This window comes from Pristis pectinata, chromosome 43, assembly GCF_009764475.1.
Source record: "Pristis pectinata isolate sPriPec2 chromosome 43, sPriPec2.1.pri, whole genome shotgun sequence".
NCBI lineage: Eukaryota > Metazoa > Chordata > Chondrichthyes > Rhinopristiformes > Pristidae > Pristis > Pristis pectinata.
In genome coordinates this window covers 2,219,269-2,240,933 of record NC_067446.1, presented here as the reverse complement: position 1 = coordinate 2,240,933, position 21,665 = coordinate 2,219,269, and the positions used below count along the sequence as shown (strand labels likewise).

Genomic DNA, 21,665 nt, shown 5'->3' with positions numbered 1-21,665 from the left:
CGAACACAAAATTCCGCATGCAGCCTCACCAAAATTTTGTACAACTGCAACATAACAGCACAACTTCCATAGTCAGTGTCCTGACTGATGAAGGCCAGCAAAGCCACCCTCACCATCCTTTCTACATGCGACCATTTTCCATTTTCAGGGAGCTGTGTACTTGTACTCCTACAACCCTCTGTTCTACTAAAAGTGGAGAGGAAACTAGTTTGTAGAAATAAAATACATCTGACTTTTGAATTTAATGGCATGGAAGCTCATTCATATGTAGGGGTGTCTATAACTCAGGCACTTCTAACTCAGTGACAGCATGTAAGATACCTGCAGTTGTTACTTGCTGAACCAGCTTACATTTATATATTATCTTTAAATATATTCCATGGCAATTAAGACCATTATCAAACAAAATGTGATGTTGACACCAAAGGTAATAGTTAAAAAGGTAAATAAAAGCATGATCAAAGAGGTAAGCTTAGCATCTTAAAGAATCAGAGAGGGACAGATATTACAGGTGATAGTTCTTAGGGGCTGCTGCCAATGAATTCTGCATAGTGTAAGACACCAGAGATGAGGTGGATGCCCTCATTGACCTAATTTCACTGGTGCTCCATGAGGCTGCATCCTCAGCCTCCTCCTCTACTCACGACTATGGGGCCAGATTCTGCTCTAACTCCCACCTACAAGTTGACACCATTGTAGTGCGCCGAATCTCAAATAACGATGAGTCGGAGTACGGGAAGGAGGTAGAGAACCTAGTGGCATGGTGTCATGACAACAACCTTTCCCCCAATGTCAGCAAAACAAAAGAGCTGGCCATTGACTTCAGGAAGGGGGGGGGCAGTGCGCACACTCCTCTTTACAACAATGGTGCTGAGGTCAAGAGGGTTGCAAGCTTCAAATTCCTAGGAGCAAACATCACCAATAGCCCGCCCTGATCCAACCATGTGGACACCACAGCAAAGAAAGCTCACCAGCGTCTCTACTTCCTCAGGAGGCTACAGAAATTTGGCATGTCCCCTCACCAATTTTTACAGATGCACCACAAAAAGCATCCTATCCAGATGCATCAAAGTTTGGTACAGCAACTGCTCTGCCCAAGACCACAAGAAACTGCAGAGTTTTGGACACAGCTCAGCACATCATGAAAACCAGCCTCCCCTCCATGGACACTGTCTACACCTTGCTGCCTTGGGAAAGCAGCCAACATAATCAAAGACCCCACCCACCTTAGACATTCTCTCTCCCCCACCCCCAACCCCCATCGGGCAGAAGATGCAAAAGCCCAAAAGCTCGTACCACCAGGCTCAAGGACAGCTTCCGTCCCGCTGTTATAAGACCATTGAACGGTACCCTAGTACAGTAAGATGGACTCTTCACCTCACAAACTACCTCATTACAATCTTTCACCTTATTGTCTGCCTGCACTTCCTCTGCAACTGTAATACTTTATTCTGCATTCTGTTATTGCTTTTCCCTTGTACCACCTCAATGCACTGATGTGATGAAATGATCTGTATGAATAGCATGCAGAACAAGTTTTTCCATTGTACCTTGAGACATGTGACAATAATAAACCAACTTACCACTTTCAGTGTGGAAGAAACCACACAATATATTGTACACTCCATTTCCAGTTATTTCTTGATATATTCAAAATTTAAATTCTCTGCATTGTTTACTCTCAAATGAAGAATGGCATTTGGACGATTTGAGCTGTGGAAACTTCAGACTGAGCTCCGATGCTGGCTGTGTGCCAGAGGCAGAGATACAGTTTCTGAGAAATTACATTCTGTAGCACCCAGAAATGCATTGAACGCAAAATGGGGATTTCATCAACAGCATTTCTTTGTTCAACCAGGAACTGGTCAAGATTAAATAACATTACAATCAATCATGTTGGATCTCCCACATCACAATCATTTCTTGAGCAGATAACAATCATTTAACAGTGGTTAACTCAACGTGTTCTGGATTTTTTTCTATTGTGTGTTGCTCCAGATTCCAGCATCTGCTGTTTCTTGTGTCTCCAATGTTCTCGATTCTTCTCTGAGAGTCCATGAGTCTGAAGTTACATCACATACTTAATGTCCAATCGGGAGATTCCCCAAAAAAGGTTCTCAAAAATGGAAAATACTGGATTTTCCTCTACCCAGGCTGAAAGATCCAGTGCAACTCTGTAGTAATGGATGAAACACTAAGCAGAGAATAGATAATCAATGAGATGACTCATATAGGAATCTACTAAGTATTATTACTAACATAGGAAATATCAAATGTAACAGACTTAAACAAGATAGGGCAGCACCTGCTGAACGTATTTTAAGAGAACCTTTCCGTGGTGTTCCAGTCATAACAAGGGGAAGTACATTTTTGTATATGCAGCTTAGCTACAGTTTTCAGGTGACAGAAAAGGCTGGAAGTACTCAACAGGTAAGGCTGTATCTATGGGAAGAGAAATGGTCAACGTTTCAGGCTGGAAATCCATCAGAACTGGGAAGGAGACAAGCAGCTTGGAAGGCTGCAGGGAGGGTGGGTGAAGGGGCACGTCTCCGATGGAGCAAAACTGGGGTGACCATGGGGATAAGCTGTAAACAAGGTTTTCTAGTTAATGGGAGTGGTTACAGAGTGAGAACGTCGACAAAAGAATGTGGGAGTTGCAAAATGCAGAGCAGGAGGACAAGCCCCAATATGCCAGGCTGGGCGTGTTCACCACTCCCAGAGAGAACAAGAAAAGGCACAAAAAACAAGGGGAGCTAATATTACAAATTCAAAGGTAACTTTTCTCCTTCTACACATGAAAGGCATTTGTAAAAAGAGTCGATAAGAACTCTACAACAGAAAATGGAGGCATTTGGACAGGTACTTGGATAGAAAAGATGTAGAGCGATATGGGCCTAATGCGGGCATATAGCATTAGCGTAGATAGGCATCACAGTGGTATAGATGAGGTTGGGTCAATAGGGCCCATTTCCATGATAAGAAATTGGATGAAGGATTTCCCAGTGGGAGGCAGGAATGCATATCAAGGTTACAGCCAGGTTAGCCATGATCTTATTGAATGCGGGAACAGGCTCTAGGGATCGAGTGCCTAACGCTGTTCCCTAATTCATATATTTCAGTGGAAAGGTCATCAACATTCTCCATGAGGATAAACAGGTGAGGCTTGAGAGACATTGCCAGAGACTAATTCTATTTTAAATATGGCACCTCCCAACTATAGATCAAGCAGCCTCTGCACAGCCCGTCTCTCCTGGGCTCCAACGCTACAGCTGAATGGCAGTTACACATGACGAGCTCTTTAGAAAGCCAATGGACGTGCAGCAGGGAGAAGGAGATTCAGCCAGGCCTGCGAGGAGGGAATCGGTGGTCACCCAACATTGGTACGCGTCTTGAATTTGACCGTTTCGTCTGCAGGAACAGGACTCAGCAAGCGTCCAATTCCTTCGCACAGATGGTCAGCTCCACCCTCTGAGCGGTCTCCTGAGAAGTTAAGAGAAGGATGATGCAGAAAGCAAGCCATGGAAGACCCACAGGCAGCACCAGTTGCTACTGCCTCCAAAGTGGTTAACCACTCTCCTCTGTCTCCCCGCCCCCCCCCCCCCTTGTTTTCCAAAATCAACCACTCCCCTCTTTTTCTCCATCCTTTTTTTAAATCAACCACTCCCTCTGCGCCCCCCCCCCCTTTGTTTTCCCTTATCAACCACTCCCCCCTCCTTCGTTTTCCCTTAACCCTCCGGCACCATCACCCCTTCTCTTTCCCCTACCCTGCCCCCACGACCTGCCCATCACCCACACCTTCCTCCCTCTGGTTCCCTACCTCCTTCCCTTTATTCCATGGTCCACTGTCCTCTCCTATCAGATACCATCTTCTTCAGCCCTTTGCATCTTCCACCTCTCAGCTTCTCACATCATTCCCACCTTCCCCCCTCCCCCACCGACCTATCTTCTCCCTCTCATCTGGATTCACCTATCACCCACCAGCTCATGCACCCCCCCCACCCTTTTATTCTGCCTTTTGCCCTCTTTCTTTCCAGTCCTGATAAAGGGTCTCAGCCTGAAACGTCAACTGTTCATTTCCTTCCATAGATGCTGCCTGACCTGCTGAGTTCCTCCAGCTTTTTGTGTGTTGCTGCTGCCGTCAACCCAGCGTCACATTCCCCTGACCCCAGTTAGAAGACACTCCATGTGCATGTACATTAGTTAACTGTCCTGATATATTTGTCACCTGAGAAGCAAGCAGAGGGGAACATCCACAGGTCAGTACTGCCTGTAACCTCCCAGTGTCACATTCTCTTGACCCCATTTAGAAGATGCCTGTGCACATGTAACCAGCAAACTTTGCTGATTTATAAAGGTAAAGAATACAATTGACTATACTGCAGAGATAGACCATAAGACACAGGAGCAAAATTAGGCCATTTGGCCCATCTAGTCTGCTGTGCCATTCAATCATGGCTGATCTATTTGTCCCTCTCAACCCCGTTCTGCTGCCTTCTCCCCGTAACCTTTGACGCCCTTACTAATCAAAAACCTATCAACCTCCACCTTAAATATACCCAATGACTTTGCCACAGATGGTTGTGAAGGCCATGAATTCTACAGATTCACCAACCTCTGGCTGAAGAAATTCCTCCTCATCTCTGTTCTAAAGGGACATCCTTCTATTCTGAGGCTGTGCCCTCTGGTCCTAGACTCTCCCACTACTGGAAACATCCTCTCCAATATTCGGTAGGTTTCAATGAGATCCCCCCTCATCCTTCTAAACTCCAGCAAGTACAGGCCCAGAGACAGAAAATGCTCCTCATACATTAACCCTTTCGTCCCTGGGATCCTTCTCATAAACTCCTCTGGATCCTCTCCAACGCCAACACATCCTTCCTTGAATATGGGGCCCAAAACTGCTCACAATACTCCAAATGTGGTCTGACCGATGCCTTAAAGCCTCAGCATTACATCTTGCTCTTATACTCTAGTCCTCTTGTAATGAATGCTAACATTGCACTTGCCTTCCTTACTATCAACTCAACCTGCAAGTTAACCTTTAGGGAATTCTGCACTGTGACTCCCAAGGCCCCTTGTGCCTCTGATTTCTGAAGCAGTTGTGTCACAGATTTCACAATATTCTCACTCAATAAAAGGTACAATCGACTCCCCAGAGTCGTTGTCTCCTTTCAGAAAGACGATTTCATCCTTTCAAATATACTGCCTTTCAGTCGGGTACAGGTTCCTTCTGTATTGGCCACTCCCCCTTGAGCATCCTCATGTTAAAGGGGCTGTGCTTTGTGTGGGTGCCATACAGTGGACATCCACAGGGTATTGAAAGTCAACCCTGATACTGTCCTTGCTCTTTCATATCTACTTTCTGTCAGGAGTTATTGGATAGAAACAGCACAGAAACAGACCCTTTCAGCCCACCTCATCCAATGTTGATCGTGATGCACGTCTACGTTAATCCTGTTTGCTTGCATTAGGCCTGTATTTCTCTATCTTTCTGTTCAAAGTAGCTGTTCAAATGTCTTTTAAACGTTCTAATTGTATCTGTCTCTACTACCTCCTCTGGAAGCTTGTTCCCGATAACCACTACCTCCTCTGTGGAAAAAAGTCCTCAGATCTACTTTAAATTTCTCCCCTCTCACCTTAAACCTGTACACTAGCCTGGGAAAAAGACTTACTATCTATCCCTCTCATAATTTTATAAACCTCTATAAGGTCACCCCTCAGCCTCGCATTCCGGTGAGAACAGAGCTAGCGTATCCAATCTCTCCTTTGAACGACAGCCCTCCATTCCAGGCAACATCCTCAGAGTCATAGAACAAAACAGCATGGATACAGGCCCTTCAGCCCAACCAGTCCATGCTGACCATGGTGCCCCACCCAGCTTAGTCCCAATTTCCTGCGTTCGGCCCATATCCCTCCAAGCCCCGCCTCTCCATGTACCTGTCCAAGTGCTTCTTAAATGATACTGTTGTACCTGCCTCACCCACTTCCTCTGGCAGCTCGTTCCATCTCCTCACCACCCTCTGCGTGGAAAAGTTGACCCTCAGATCCCCTTTTAAACCTTTGCCCTCTCACCCTAAACCTATGCCCCCTAGTTCTGGACTTCCCCACCCTGGGGAAAAGACTGTTACCATCCACCTTATCTATGCTTCTCAATTTTAGACGCTTCTAGAAGGTCGTCCCTCATTCTCCTATGTTCCAACGAATAACGACCTAGCCTGGCCAACCTCTCCCTATAACTCAAACCTTCTAGTCCTGGGAACATCCTTATCTTTTCTGCACTCTTTCCAGTTTACCCACACCTTTTCTATAACAGGGTGATCAGAACTGTACACAGAGTGCAGCCTCACCAATGACTTATACAACTGTAACATAATGTCCCAACTCCTGTACTCAGCGCCCTGACTGATGAAGGCCAGCATGCTAAGCGCTGTTTTCACCACCCTGTCTACACGTGACACCGCTTTCAACAAACTATCCTGGTGAATCTCTTCTGCACTCTTCCTATTGCTACACATCGTTCCTGAGCAACACACAAAAATGCTGGAGGAACTCAGCAGGTCAGGCAGCACCTATGGAGGGAAATAGACAGTTGACATTTAGGGTCGAGACCCTTCATCAGGACTGGAAAGGAAGAGGCCAGAAGCCAGAATTCAGTCCTGATGAAGGGTCTCGACCTGAAATTTTCCAGGAGATTTACCAGGATGCTGCCTGGTTAGAGAGTATGCATTATGAGGAGAGCTAGGGCTTTACTCTTTGGAGAGGAGGAGGATGAGGGGAGACATTATCATGTGTACAACATATTAAGAGGAATAGATAGAGCAGACAGCCAGCAGCTCCTTCCCAGGGCACCGATGCTCAATACAAGAGGGCATGGCTTTAAAGTAATGGGTGGGAAGTTCAAGGGAGATATCAGAGGAAGGTCTTTTACCCAGAGAGTGGTTGGGGCATGCAATGTGCTGCCTGGGGTGGTGGTAGAGGCAGGTACATTGGTCAAATTCAAGAGATTGCTAGATAGGCATATGGAGGAATTTAAAATAGAGGGATATGGGGGAGGTAGGGGTTAGATAATCTTAGGCAAGGTTTAAAGGTCAGCACAACATTGTGGGCTGAAGGGCCTGTATTGTGCTGTACTGTTCTATGATTCTATGAAATGTGGACTGTTTGTTTCCCTCCATAGATGCTGCCTGACCTGCTGAGTTCCTCCAGCATTTTGTGTCTTGCTCCAGATTCCAGCATCTGCAGAGTCTCTTGTGACACCCTTCCCAAACTTTACACAATATTCCAAGTGTGGCATTACCAATGTTTTGTACAGCTGCAACATTGCATACAAACTCTTATACTCAATGCCACGGCCTATAAAGGCAAGCATACCAAATGCTTTCTTTGCACTCTGTTGCCACTTTCTGGGATCTATGGCCTTACAACCCAAAGTCCCTCTGTACATCAACACTGTTAGGGTCCCTCTAGTTAATGTTCACCGTTAATGGTCTTCTGGGAGCAAGTGATGTTTAATATCTCTAGATACTCTACCAAAATTTGACTTCAGTATAAAGAACTGCCTTTTATTAGGGGGAAATTCTGCTCAGTTTAGGGGAATACTGAAAAAAAAACACAGAACCTTCTGCTAAGATACAAGGCAGGTTGTCTAGAACCCATGCATGTGTTGAGGGAGCAAACTGAGCAAAGATTTGCAGAAAAGATTAAATGTAGTATTTGTAAATAATCGCAGCCGAGCTTTGCACGTTTGATACCAGAGCAAATATTCTTCCACACGTAGGTGACTGACACGAAAAAGGAGATTAACCCAAGTCCTGAATACCTTTTAGAACACTGAGATCACTTTTGTCAAGGCCAAAAGTGATCTGTGGCTGACTGTGTCTTGTGCCAAAGAAGGTAATTACCTGAATATGTATTGGAGACACAGGCATCTGAAAGTTCAACAGTCTTACGCTGATTCGGAACTGGTTCTGAGCCATGGGTGTGGTGCTCTGGAGAGAAATAATTAATCCACCAGGTGACTGACACTTAATAAAATTAAATACTTTAGTTACAATTCAAGCCAATTACATTTTCATAGCAATTACAGCGAGCAGCATCCAATTATCTAAGGGGCTAATTTTCCAGACTGGCACTTCCTCTTATTCATTCCAATCACATAACTAGCCATAGAGGATTAATTTAAGAATTTAACACAAGGATGTCATGTGTTAATGGTCTTCCGGGAGCAAGTGATGTTTAATATCTCTTACAGCCCACACAGTTCAACATTCTGTGTTTGTAAGTTGCTGGGGATGAACCAGGACAAATGCTCTTGAATCTCTTGCCACACCTTCCATGTAAAGGTGTGGTCTAGCAGGAGGTCGAGGCACATCCCCGTTGACCCTCACTAATTTTTATCGATACACCATGGAAAGCACCCTATCTGGATGCACCACGGCTTGGTATCGCAACTGCTCTGCCCGAGACCACAAGAAACTGTGGACACAGCTCAGCACATCGCCTCCCCATCCATGGACTCCTGTCTACACTTCTCACTGCCTCGGTAAAGCAGCCAGCAGAATCAAAGACCCCACCCACCCCGAACATTCTCTCTTCTCCCCCCTCCCATCGGGCAGAAGACACAAAAGCCTGAAAGCACGTGCCACCGGGCTCAAGGACAGCTTCTACCCCACTGTTATAAAACCATTGAACAGTCCCCTAGTATGATAAGATGGACTCTCGACCTCACAGTCTACCTTGTATGGCCTTGCACCTTATTGTCTGCCTGCACTGCACTTTCTCTGTAACTGTAACACTTTACTCTGCACTCTGTTATTGTTTTTCCCTTGTACTACCTCAATGCACTGAAGTGATGAAATGATCTGCATGGATGGCATGCAAAACAAAGTTTTCCACTGTACCTCAGTACATGTGACAATCATAAATCAATTTACCTTGTCGTAGCCTCAAGGGCAGATCATGGTGGCATTGAGGTTCTCAGCATCTGGGGAGGACTGCACCCAAGAGCAATGCACAAGAAGTATTAACCGCTGCTGGAAAACCACCGCACTGAAAGATGTCCTCCTGTATCCTTAAAGTCACAGGTCTTGCAAAGCAAGGTGCTGTCCATGATTGAGTGTTACAAGTTGGCACACTCTAAAGTCCAAGACTATGTGCGGGGAGATATGCCGAAGCTGGGTATGATCACTGTAAGGGTTGTGTGGGGAAGAGCCACACTTTATGGCCCTACTGTCACTGCATACTAACTACTTTATATGGAAACCCTATGAATTAATTGCTTGAGGGCTGTATATAAAAGAGAAATGATGATGTGCTAATGTGCGCACAGCTTCAGAATAAAGGGATATCCCTTTATAAAATGAAATGAGGAGAAATTTCTTCAGCCAAAGGGCAGCGAATCTGTGGAATTCGTTGCCATGGAGGGCTGTGGAGGCCAAGTCATTGGGTGTATTTAAGGCAGAGATCAATAGGTTCTGGTTGGTAAGGGCCGGTCAAGGGTTATGGGGAGAAGGCAGGAGAATGGGGTTGAAAAAAAAATCAGCCATGATTGAATGGTGGAGCAGACTTGATGGGCCGAATGGCCTAATTCTGCTCCTATATCTTGGAACAACATGACTTGTGATCAAAATGTTCTTGATTGTTCTGTGTTATATACATGGGATTTTGTTTTAAATGAATAAAGAATATTTTGGAATAAAAAACCACACAGGGCTTTCTTCAGCACTTGTTGTCGGTTGGACTGGTCTGGCATGGATAGGTTTCAACCACCATGCTCACCTTGTAAATCAATAACAACCTTCCAGTGAAACTGTCTACCTTACCCATCAGATCTTAAACTGAAATCAATAACCTTGAAATTTACAAGAGGACCACTCGGTATATAAGATCATGAGGGGCATAGACAGGGAGAAAGCACAGAGGCGAGGGATTTAAAAGGGACATCAGAGGCAGCTTCTTCATGCAAAGGGTGGTACATAATTGGAATGAGCTGCCAGAAATAGCGGCTGAGGCAGGCACATCAGCAATGTTTAAAAGCCATCTAGATAAGTACATGGTAAATTGGTTTATTATTGTCACATGCACTGAGGTACAGTGGAAAAACTTGTCTTGCAAATCATCCATACAGATCATTTCATTACGACAGTGCATTGAGGTAGTACAAGGGAAAACAATAACAGAATGCAGAATAAAGTGTTACAGTTACAGAGAAAGTGCAGTGCAGGCAGACAATAACGTGCAAGTCCATAACAAGGTACATTGTGAGGGCAAGAGGCCATCTTATAGGGGAGGTTTCGAGGGCAATGGGCCATATGCGGGCAGATGGGACTAGCTCGCAGGGCAACACAGTCAGCATGGACAAGCTGGCGCAAAAGGCCTGTTTCTATGCCATATGAGTCTATGAATTCTTGAATTCATTACATCCACTGGAGCTACCTGGCTCCCCCACCCTCCCCATACATACTCAGAGCACAAGTCCATCATACTTTGGGTGTCCTACATGCAAATTTACAAGTCCAATCCGTTGCAAAGTTTTTCTCGCAGCAGACAATAAAATTGGTAAGTAAACCATAAACAAGGAAGTCCATCAGACCAACAGCTGACCCAAGGAGGCACAGTGACTGCAAATATACTGAGTATGGCATGTGGAAGGGACTGAGTGAAGCGTGTCCTGGACTGACAGAAATGAGCAAAATTATTCCTACCTTTCCACCTGATGACTCCTCCAGATACAGCAATCGTAATGCCAACTATCCCGGCCATTATTCCAACCACATATCCATGAACTGGTAAATTCTTACTCTTGGGAACTGTGAATAATCAGAAAACTGGAGTCAAAAGATATAGCAGCAGTGGGGAGTTTGCCTGCAGTAGGGTACAGGTCCTTCTTTAATGTATTCCTCACATTCTGGGCCTCCTACTATCTCAAACCAATGAAGTAGAGAGGATGAATAGAAATGCTCTTCTCAGCATCGTCACTTGAAGATAAGATATCTTTATTGGTCACATGTACATCGAAACACACAGCGAAATGCATCTTTTTTGCGTAGTGTTCTGGGGGCAACCTGCAAGTGTCGCCATGCCTCCGGCGCCAACATAGCACGCCCACAACTTCCTAAACCTGTACGTCTTTGGAATGTGGGAGGAAACCAGAGCACCTGGAGGAAACCCACAAAGATATGGGGAGAACGTACAAACTCCTTACAGAAAGTGGCCGGATTTCAACCCGGATCGCTGGCGCTGTAAAGCGTTGTTTGAAAAACCAGCCTGGTGATGTCCTTTCTCCAACGGTGTGTGTACATCAGAGCTTGGGTTGAGGTATTGTATGCCTGGCCCAATACCCCAACACTCAGCCAGAATGAGCTAACAACTTGCACAATGTGTCAAAAATTCAATTGCTGCATCTTTCAAGTATTTGCAACCTAACCAACATAGAGTGGGGCATTAAGAAACCCACCCCAGACTTCACTTCTTCTTGCAAAGGCACTTGGACACTGACAACCCTCTTGTCGTTTCCTCTAGGTGGCTTCTCTTCACTCAGGAACCCAGGTGACCATGAGCCAAGAATTCAACAAAGCAGAGAGCACGAAGTCTCCACTGTATGCACATTACAGAATTATGCTCAGAATCTTGGAGAAGTTTTCCTCTTTTTCCCTTACCCCAGAAGAACTAGTGTTACATGAGCTGCTGGCCACTGTAAATTGCCCCTTGTATGTAGCTGAGTGGTTGAATCTGGGGAGGGTTAATGGGAAATATGAGGGGCATAGTATGAATGCACACAGTCTGAAAAAGACTATGTGCTTTCACCCTGTCTATGCCCCTCATAGTCTATTTCCCAGGGTTGGGGAATCAAGAACTAGAACCAATTTTTAATTGATGCACCATAGAAAGAATCCTATCCGGATGCATCATGGCTTGGTACGGCAACTGCTCTGCCCGGGACCGCAAGGAACTGCAGACAGTTGTAGACGCAGCTCGGCACATCACAGAAATCAGAATCCCCAACATGAACTCTTGATCCAGGTGAGGTGGGGGGGGGGGGGGGGGGGGATGATCGGCAAGTGACAGAGGGAGGAGAGTGGGAATGAGAATTACAACTGAATTTTTTTATCCAGTCTTAAGAGAGACTTAAGTTTAGCAACTTTCCAGTGTGGACACAATGGGTTGAAAGGGTTGAACTGCCTCTGCCCACTAATTTTATTTACAAAGGTGGTAAGTGGCAGTCAAACCACTCTGTCCCGTCTAAAAGTTTACCACACAACTACAGTGAGCGGGATCCAAATAACATGAAGTTATATTTCTAAATTGTCACTTCCTCCCTCAAGTTCCAAACATCTGACAATGTGGGAAATCATAGGTGCCAACCCCAACTATCCAGTGTCTGAAGATCAATGCTGCAGTATTGGAAAGGGTTTGACCTACAGCTTGGGGATTGTCAATAGTTCAATGGATACTTGAATTAATAGCAAGCAAACATGGTCTGTGCAGATTCTGACCTTACCCCAAACTGCACTCAGCTTGCCCGGGACACTTCTGTGCTCCAGTTGGCAAGTGTAGGTGTCTCCTCGGCTGGGATCGACATTGACCTGTAACCTGATTTGGAATGCCCCGTCTGGGTTTGGTAAAATGCTGCTCCTTAACACCTCCTGGCCTATGGCTTCACCATTCTGCTGCCAGGTAGCGTTGATGTCCCTTGGGTAAAATCCATCCACTCTGCACACCAAGACCAAGGGTTTTTCTCCCTCGTTCAGGTGCATTGAGGTTATGGTGATGGAAGGCTTCACTGCAGTGGAGAGAAACACACCAAGTCTAAAGTAAGAAATTTGGTTTGTCCCCTTTGACTCTCACCAACTTTTACCGATGCACCATAGAAAGCATCCTATCTGGATGTATCACGGCTTGGTACGGCAACTGCTCTGCCCAGGATGCAAGAAACTGCAGAGAGTTGTAGACACAGCCCAGCGCATCATGGACACCAGCCTCCCCTCCTTGGACTCTGTCTTTACCTCTCATTGTCTTGGTGAAGCAGCCAGCATAATCAAAGACCCCACCCACCTGGGTCATTCTCTCTTCTCCCCTCTCCCATCAGGTAGAAGATACAGGAGCCTGAGGGCACAGACCACCAGGCTCAAGGACAGCTTCCGCCCCACTGTGATAAGACTATTGAACGGTTCCCTTATATAATGAGATGGACTCTGACCTCATGATCTACCTTGTTGTGACCTTGCACCTTATTGCACTGCACTTTCTCTGTAGCTGTGACACTTTACTCTGTACTGTTATCGTTTTTACCTGTACTACCTCAATGCACTCTGTACTAACCCAATGTAACTGCACTGTGTAATGAATTGACCTGTACCATCGGTTTGTAAGACAAGCTTTTCACTGTACCTCGGTACAAGTGACAATAATAAACCAATACTAATACACATGGTCACGGTATCAGGAAAGGGAAACCCCAGCAAAATTCCAATCCAGATTTTAGCATTTGCAGTGTTTTGGCTCAATTGTAATTACACCCAAATTGTTTGTCTGTTCTTCAGACTTAAGTTTAACAGTTTTCCAGTGTGGACGCAATGGGTTGAAATGGGTAGCACAATTGTGGGAGCTGCTTCTGCACAGCTCCAGACACCTGGATTCAATTCCAACTTCTGACTCTGTCTGTGTGTGGAGTTTCTCCCTGTGAGTGCATTAGAGTCATAGACCTTATAGAAGTGTTTAAAATTATGAGATGCATAGATAAGGTGGATGGTAACAGTCTTTTCCACAGGGTAGGGGAGCCCAAATCTGGGAGGCATAGGTTTAAGGGAAAGATTTAAAAGGAACCTGAGGGGCAACTTTTTCACACAAAGGGTGATGAGTATATTGGAATGAGCCACCAGAGGAAGTGGTTGAAGCAGGTACAATAATATCCTTTAAGAAGCACTTGGACATGGAGGTGCAGGGCTAGGAGGGATATGGGCCCAACACAGGAAATTAGGACTAGCTGGGTGGGCACCGTGGTCACCCTGTACTGGTTGGGCCAAAGGGCCTGTATCCATACTGTATTGGTCTACAACTCTACACAGATCATTTCATCACATTAGTGCATAGAGGTAGTACAAGGTAAAATAATAACAGAATGCAGCATAAAGTGTTACAGTTAAAGAGAAAGTGCAGTGCAGGCAGAAAATAAGATGCAAGGCCATAACACGGTAGATTTTGAGGTCAAGAGTCCATCCTATCGTACTAAGGGACCATTCAATAGTCTTATAACAGTGGGCTAGAAGCTGTCCTTGAGCCTGGTGGTACGTGCTTTCAGGTTTTTGTATCTTCTTCCCGATGGGAGGGGGGAGAAGAGCGAATGTCCAGGGTGGATGGGATTTTTAATTATGTGCTGCTTTACTGAGGCAGCGAGAAGTCCATGAGGGGAGGCTAGCTTCTGTGATGAACTGGGCTGTGTCCACAACTCTCTGCAGTTTCTTGTGGTCATGGGCAGAGCAGTTGCCATACACACTTTTAAAAGCCTCCCACTTGCCAGACGCCCCTTTATCTGTAACCAACCTGCTCCAATCAACTTCTGCAAGTTCATGTCTCATACTGTCAAAATTTGCCTTGCCCCAATTTAGAACTTTAACGTGGGCTAGATCTGTCCATAACAAAATTTAAAACTATTCTGGTCACTGTTCCCAAAGTGCTCCCCTACTGATACCTCAGTCACTTGTCCTACCCCATTTTCCAAGCATAGTCAAGCTTTGCCCTCTCCTCAGTAGGGACTTCAATATATTGCTTGTCGATTAATCTTTAGGGAAAGCACAAATGCAGACTTCTCAAGTACCAACCCAAGTTGGTTACTGTGAAAGGAAGTGTTATGCGAGGAAAACCTCTGGTCAGACCATACTTAGAGTACAGTGTCCAGTTCTGGTCGCCTCATTAGAGGAAGGATATAGAAGCGTTGGAAAGGGTGCAGAGGAGATTTACCAGGATGATGCCTGGTTTACAGTATGCATTATGAGAAATGAAGGGAGCTAGGGCTTTACTCTTTGGAGAAGAGGATGAGAGGAGACATGATAGAGGTGTACAAAAGATTAAGAGGAATAGATAGAGTAGACACCCAGCACCTCCTTCCCAGGGCATCAATGCTCAATACAAGGGTGCATGGCTTTAATGGGTGGCAAGTTCAAGGGACATACCAGAGGAAAGTTTTTTTTACCCCGAGAGTGGTTGGGGCATGGAATGCGCTGCCTGGGGCGGTGGTGGTGGTGAAATTCAAGAGATTACTAGATAAGCATATGGAGCAATTTAAAATAGAGGGATATGTGGGAGGAAGGGGTTAGATAGTCTTAGGCAAGGTTTAAAGGTTGGCACAACATTGTGGGCCAAAGACCCTGTATTGTGCTGTACTGTTCTATGATTCTATGAAATGGGTGGCAAGCTCAATCTCCCAGATGCTGAGCCGGGAGTCTGGGAGACATTCCCTTGCAGGTGAACATTGGGAGATGCAGCAAGCAAACAGGCACTTCGCCCCCTCCAGATTTACCAAATATGATCAGTAAAACAGAAGAGAAATGTAGCTTTAAGACAAGGGCAGCAGGCATAAGAGAACACATCACTTCTTGCAGGTTACCCTCCACATTACAGAATAACCAACTCAGAGAGATATTGTCTGTCCCTTCATTGTCACTGGAAATTCCTGCCCAACAATACTTTGTGAGTACCTTAACTAGGACTGCTGCAGTTTAACAAGGTGACTCACTACCACCTCCTCAAAAGGCAATTATGGACGAGCCTTGCCAGCAACACCCACATTCTGAGAAATGAACAAAGGAAAACTAGAGCCTAAGACTGTCTCTGTTACACGGTGGAGGACCCCTCGGAATGAAGATACGAGGCAGTTGAGAAGAAAGCACTGAATCTGGAACACACTGCTTGAGAGGGTGATGGAGGCAGGGACTCTCACCACATGTAACTATGGATGAGTTGGGCCAAAGGGCCTGTTTCTGTCCTGTATAACTCTCTATAGATAAAGGAATCTTACGAATTATAAGAAAATTGGGAAAGTTTGTAATATGGTAGCTTAAGTGTCATATAAATCAAAAAGGAATGATGGGAAAACAGGCCAATAGTGGAGATGGCTTCAAGGCTACTCAGAAGAAACAAGCTACTACTAAGAGCAGGGAAGTGTTTAGATTACAGGACAAAGCCGGCTGGAGCAGAGATAAACTAATGGAGGTTAAAATACAGCTTAAGTGCAGGACAACTGATTGCAAGATAAGCTGAGTCAGGACAGAATCGCAGTGAGAATGGGGGAATCTGTTGAAACAAAGGACTGAAGATGCTGGAATCTACATGAAAACACGATGATGCTGGAGGAACTCAGCAGGCCAGGCAGCATCCGTGGAGAAAAGCAGGCGGTCAACATTTCGGGTCAGGACCCTTCACTTCAAGAAGGGTCCTGACCCAAAACATTGACCGCCTGCTTTTCTCCACGGATGCTACCTGGCCTGCTGAGTTCCTCCAGTATCATGGTGTTTTTCATGGGGGAGACTGTTGTTTGGCAAAGGAAGCAAAGTCCCATTTGTCAGGCAGTTAGAGGCAAACCCTGAAGAGGTAAAATAAAGATCAAACACTACAGAGAGAAATGGGTTATTGATAAGATTGTGAAATCTGTGAAGTCTTTTGGATCAGTGGAGTATCTTTGAGCTCTCACTCAAAGTGGTCCCCAGTGTATACTGTAACAGGCCTGAATAAACCGACTTGTTCGAGAAACTCTCTGCTGCTGTACAAGAGATTTTCTTTGCGTGCTGTCCTGACCTGAGCTGTAATTAAGAGGGCGACTGGGCCTCACGTGAAAGCCAGATTCAGGGTGCAGGTTAAACACACAAATTCCTCCAACAATAGATGAACACTCGAATTGCCCAGGCATAGAAGGCTGCAGACCAAGTGCTGGTAAATGCCTTTCATCGGTCAGAGTATTGAGTACGGGAGTTGGGATATCATGTTGTAGCACGTTCGTAGGGTCACATTTGGAGTCCTACGTACAGATCTGGTCACCCTTAAGTATTTTATTAAACTGGAGAGGGAGCAAAAAAGATTTACGAGGATGTTACCAAGGCAAAAGGGCTTGGGTTATAAGAGGCTGTACAGGCTGAAACTTTTTCCTCTGGAGCTTAGGAGGATGAGGGGTGACCTTATCAAGATTCATAAAGTCATGAGGAGCATAAAGAAGGTGAATACACAAAGTCTTTTTTCCTGGGTAGTGGACTAGAAAGCATTGGTTTAAAGTGAAAAGGAAAGATTTAAAAGGGACCTGAGGGGCAACTTTTTCCACACAGAGGCTGGTGGGTACATGGAATGAGCAGTCAGAGGATAAGAGAAGATCTTTATTAGTCACATGTACATCGAAACACACAGTGAAATGCATCTTTTGCGTAGTGTTCTTGGGGGGCAGCCCGCAAGTGTCGCCACGCTTCCTGCAACAACATAGCATGCCCACAACTTCCTAAGTGGGTACAATTATGACATTTGGACCATTACGTGGATAGGAAAGGTTTGGAGGAATATGGGCCAAATGCAGGCTTCTCTCCCTCTGTTATAAGACTATTGAACCGACCCTTAGTACGATAAGACAAACTCTTGACCTCTCAATCTACCTCGCCATGGCCCTTCGTTGTGAAACAGATTTGAGGTCTCGAAGGACAAGGACTCTGAACAGTCTTAGAGATAGATGATTTACTTACAAAGACAAACTCGGGGAAAAGGTAACGGGGCAACACACACACACACTCGCGCACCGGTTATAGCGAGCGTGGGAAAATTGCAACAAGGGTAAAATATACACACAACGAACTGGGTACAGGCAATCAAGGAAAGGCAATATGATACCCGCCACCCCTTGATTCAGTGCAGGCATGGATCTACGCTACTGGGAATACCAACTAGAACGCTCCTAACCCTATCCACAGTGCACACCTTACCAACGATCTCTCCAGAGCCGTTCCACGGTTCCTCGGCCTGGGATGGAGCAGGATGAATCCCTTGGAGCAATCAAAGAGAACGAACCAGGCACACGTGGCACTCTTTATAGTGCTGGAGGGCTGGGGGGTCCGGCCCAGATAGTTCAAAAAGGCCAGTGGCCCAAGGCCAAGTACAAAGGTGCCTAAAGGGACCAATGGTCAGGTGTGAACTGATGGGTGGGGTGGAACCAAACCTTGATTGACAGTGGTGTGTCTTTCGACCAGGCAATGGGCAGTGCTGTCACGTGACAGCCACTGTCCTCCATAATACACCCTTGCACCTTATTGTTTGCCTGTGCTTTCTCTGTAACTGTAACACTTCATTCTGCATTCCTGTATTGTTTTCCCTTGTACTACCTCAATGCACTGTTGTAAGAAATGATCTGTATGGATGGCATGCAATACAAAGTTTTTCACTGCACCACAATACGTGTGACAATAATAAACCAATTTACCAAGTGGGACTAGCTCAGTTAGGTAACTTGCTCAGCATGGACGAGTTGGACCAAAGGCCTGTTCCCGTGCTGTATAACTATGGATAATTGATGGACGGCATGGGCATCGTGGGCCAAATGGCCTGCTTCTATGCTGATTGACTCTACGATGTTAATGCACAGAAGGTTGGGGACACTGTTGTCGGCAATTTGGCTTGCATTTGTAGAGTTGGCTGGGTTCCACAGGCCAAATAGCTTCCTCTGTGCTACATCAAGATGTCACCTCAGCTTACCATTCAGGGTCAGAACATCCCGATAAACGGTCTCTGCGAATAAAGGGATAAACTGCCTGGTTTTGTTGACTTCAACGATGGCACGGGGGTTGTGGTGGTTCAGGTCACGGATGAAAGCTTCTACTTGAGGAATGCTGGCCACATATTTGCTTGCGGAGAAATCAAAGTAGGCAACGTCTTTGCCATTGCAACCAAATCGCAGGCCCGTTGCAGAGAACCATGGAGCTGTGCTGGAGAAGACCACCTGGCCTACATGCATCCCTGGTAAATAAAAATTAGAGGTTGGTTTGAGAGTTGTCCCAAGAGTGAATTGGGAATGAATCGCATGAAAACAGGGTGACTTCAACGTTCCGAGTTACAGATTTCATCTTACTACACAGCCTATCAGTTGCAATTTAATTCTCTTTGCTTCCAGCTAGACAACACCACACAAATGCCTCAACCAGCTCTACAGTGTCATACAGCATAGAAACAGGCCCTTCAGCCCAAATGGTCCATACCAACCAAGATTCCCATTTAAGCTAGTCACAGGAGGGGACAAGGCGGGGAGTAGGGGAGGGAGGAGGAACCACCCCCTCACCCTCTGTGTTCATCCCTTACCCCATTCTCCGCATCGACCTGCTCACACTTACCCAGTGCACCCATCCATACTGTCACCCTGTGCAACCACCTGCTCACCCCACCTACTGCACCAACCCCTCTCACTGATTCAACCTCAGCCCTACCATCTGCAGCCACACTTCACTCCCAGGCTCTGCACCCACTCTCACCTTATGCACCCACCTGGTCACTCAGACCCCAGAGGATCCACCCCTCTGCAACTACCTTATTCCTTCCACCCTCTGCACCCACCCTCGCCTTCCGCACCCAGCACTTGCCCTCACCCTCTGCAACCACCACTTGCAACCATCCATCCCTCCCCTCCCAGCCCCCCTTCCCTCCCATCCATCCCCTCCCAGCCCCCCTCCCTCCCACCCAGTGCCCTCCCTCCCTGCCCCCCTCCCCCCACCCAGCCCTCCCTCTCCCTCCTTCCCCCAACGTCCCTCCCTCTCCCCCTCCTCCCCAGCCCTCCCTCTCCCTCCTTCCCCCAACGTCCCTCCCTCTCCCCCTCCCCCCCAGCCCTCCCTCTCCCTCCTTCCCCCAACATCCCTCCCTCTCCCCCCCACCCACCCAGCCCTCCCTCCTCCTCCTCCTCCTCCCCACCCTCCCTCCCCTCCCAGCCCTTCCTCCCTCCCTGCCCTCCCCTCCCCCACCCAGCCGTCCCTCCCTCCCCGACCCCTTCCCTCCCTCCGACCCCTTCCCTCCCGTCCCTGCCTGACCCCTTCCTTCCCCTCCCTCCCACCCCCCCGACCCTCCCCTCCCGTCCCCCCTCCCTCCCACCCCCCCTGAACCCCCCCTCCCACCCCCCCTGACCCTCCCCTCCCGTCCCCCCTCCGTCCCTCCCTCCCCGTCCCCCCTCCGTCCCTCCCTCCCCGTCCCCCCTCTGTCCCTCCCTCCCCGTCCCCCCTCCGTCCCTCTCCCCAACCCTCCATCTCAGCCTCCCCCCTCCACCACCCACCCAGCCTCTCCCCTCCCCTCCCTCCCAGCCTCTCCCCTCCCCTCCCCTCTCCCACCCCCAACCCTCCCCTCCCGTCCGTCCCCCCCTCCCTCCCTCTCCCCCCCAACCCTCCCCTCCCCGCCTCCCCCCCAACCCTCCCCCTCCCCGCCTCCCCCACCCACCCAGCCTCTCCTCTCCCCTACCCACCCAGCCTCTCCCCTCCCCTCCCTCCCACTCCCCTCCCTCCCAGCCTCTCCCCTCCCCCTCCCCCCCTCTCCCTCCCCCCTCCCCCCTCCCTCTCCCCCCCCTCCCCCCCTCCCTCTCCCCCCCCTCCCCCCCTCCCTCTCCCCCCTGCCCCTCCCTCTCCCCCCTCCCCCTCCCCCCCCCCCCCTCCCTCCCCCCCTCTCCCCCCCTCCCTCCCCCCCTCTCCCCCCTGCCCCTCCCCCCCCTCCCTCTCCCCCCTCCCCCTCCCCCCCTCCCCCCCCTCCCTCTCCCCCCTCCCTCCCCCCCCTCTCCCCCTCCCCCCTCCCCCTCTCTCCCCCCCTCCCCCTCCCCCCCTCCCCCTCTCTCCCCCCCTCCCCCTCCCCCCTCCCCCTCCCCCCCCTCCCCCCCCTCCCCTCTCCCCCCCCTCCCCTCTCCCCCCCCTCCCCCCCTCCCTCCCCTCTCCCCCCCCTCCCCCCCTCCCTCTCCCCCCCCTCCCCCCCTCCCTCTCCCCCCCCTCCCCCCTCCCTCTCCCTCCCCCTCCCTCCCCCCCCTCCCTCCCCCTCCCTCCCCCCCTCTCCCTCCCCCTCCCCCTCCCACCCCCCCTCCCTCCCCCTCCCCCCCTCCCTCTCCCTCCCCCCCTCTCCCTCCCCCTCCCCCCCTCCCTCCCCCTCCCCCCCCTCCCTCTCCCTCCCCCTCCCTCCCCCTCCCCCTCCCCCCCTCCCTCTCCCTCCCCCTCCCCCTCCCTCCCCCTCCCTCCCCCTCCCTCCCTCTCCCTCCCCCTCCCTCCCTCTCCCTCCCTCTCTCTCTCTCCCTCCCTCCCCCACCCACCCAGCCCCTCCCCTCCCCTCCCCTCCCCTCTCCTCCTCTCCCACCCAGCCATCTCTCACCCGGGGCCACAGAGCTGCTGCTGAGGAGAAGCGAGAGCAGAGGGAGAGGGAGCCGACCCCACAGCACCAGGCGCCGCCTCATGCCGACCCGAGCCCCGGGAGCGCGGGAGCGGCAGCCCAGCGCTGATTGGCCGGCGCGGCTTCCCGCCAAGGAGACCCCCACCTCGCGCGCCGCCACGCGGGCGTCTCCACCAACGGCCACGGCGCTCCCTCACTCCCCGGCCGGGCCGCTCCCTCACTCCCCGGCCGCGGCGCTCCCTCACTCCCCGGCGTCACCCAGACAAGGAGAAGTGAAATCAGTGGGGGAGGAACGGTAG

At 48.8% G+C, this 21,665-nt stretch overlaps 1 protein-coding gene across 2 annotated transcripts; it reads right to left on the bottom strand.

Moving 5' to 3' along the window:
• Positions 1–1,398: 1,398 nt before the first annotated feature.
• On the bottom strand, positions 1,399–21,611 carry LOC127566617 (class II histocompatibility antigen, B-L beta chain-like). Of its 2 annotated transcripts, none has more exons than XM_052009116.1 (6): positions 21,512–21,611; positions 18,721–18,981; positions 12,500–12,781; positions 10,704–10,808; positions 7,902–7,988; positions 1,399–3,480 (listed from the first exon to the last, which is right to left on the bottom strand). In XM_052009116.1, exons 2-6 carry the CDS (start codon positions 18,977–18,979, stop codon positions 3,368–3,370), a joined length of 846 nt encoding a protein of 281 aa, XP_051865076.1. In that variant the 5' UTR covers positions 18,980–18,981; positions 21,512–21,611; the 3' UTR covers positions 1,399–3,367. The 2 variants fall into 2 exon arrangements, with proteins under 2 accessions (XP_051865076.1, XP_051865075.1); XM_052009115.1 differs by lacking the exon at positions 21,512–21,611 and adding an exon at positions 21,349–21,491.
• Between the last annotated feature and the right edge of the window lie 54 nt (positions 21,612–21,665).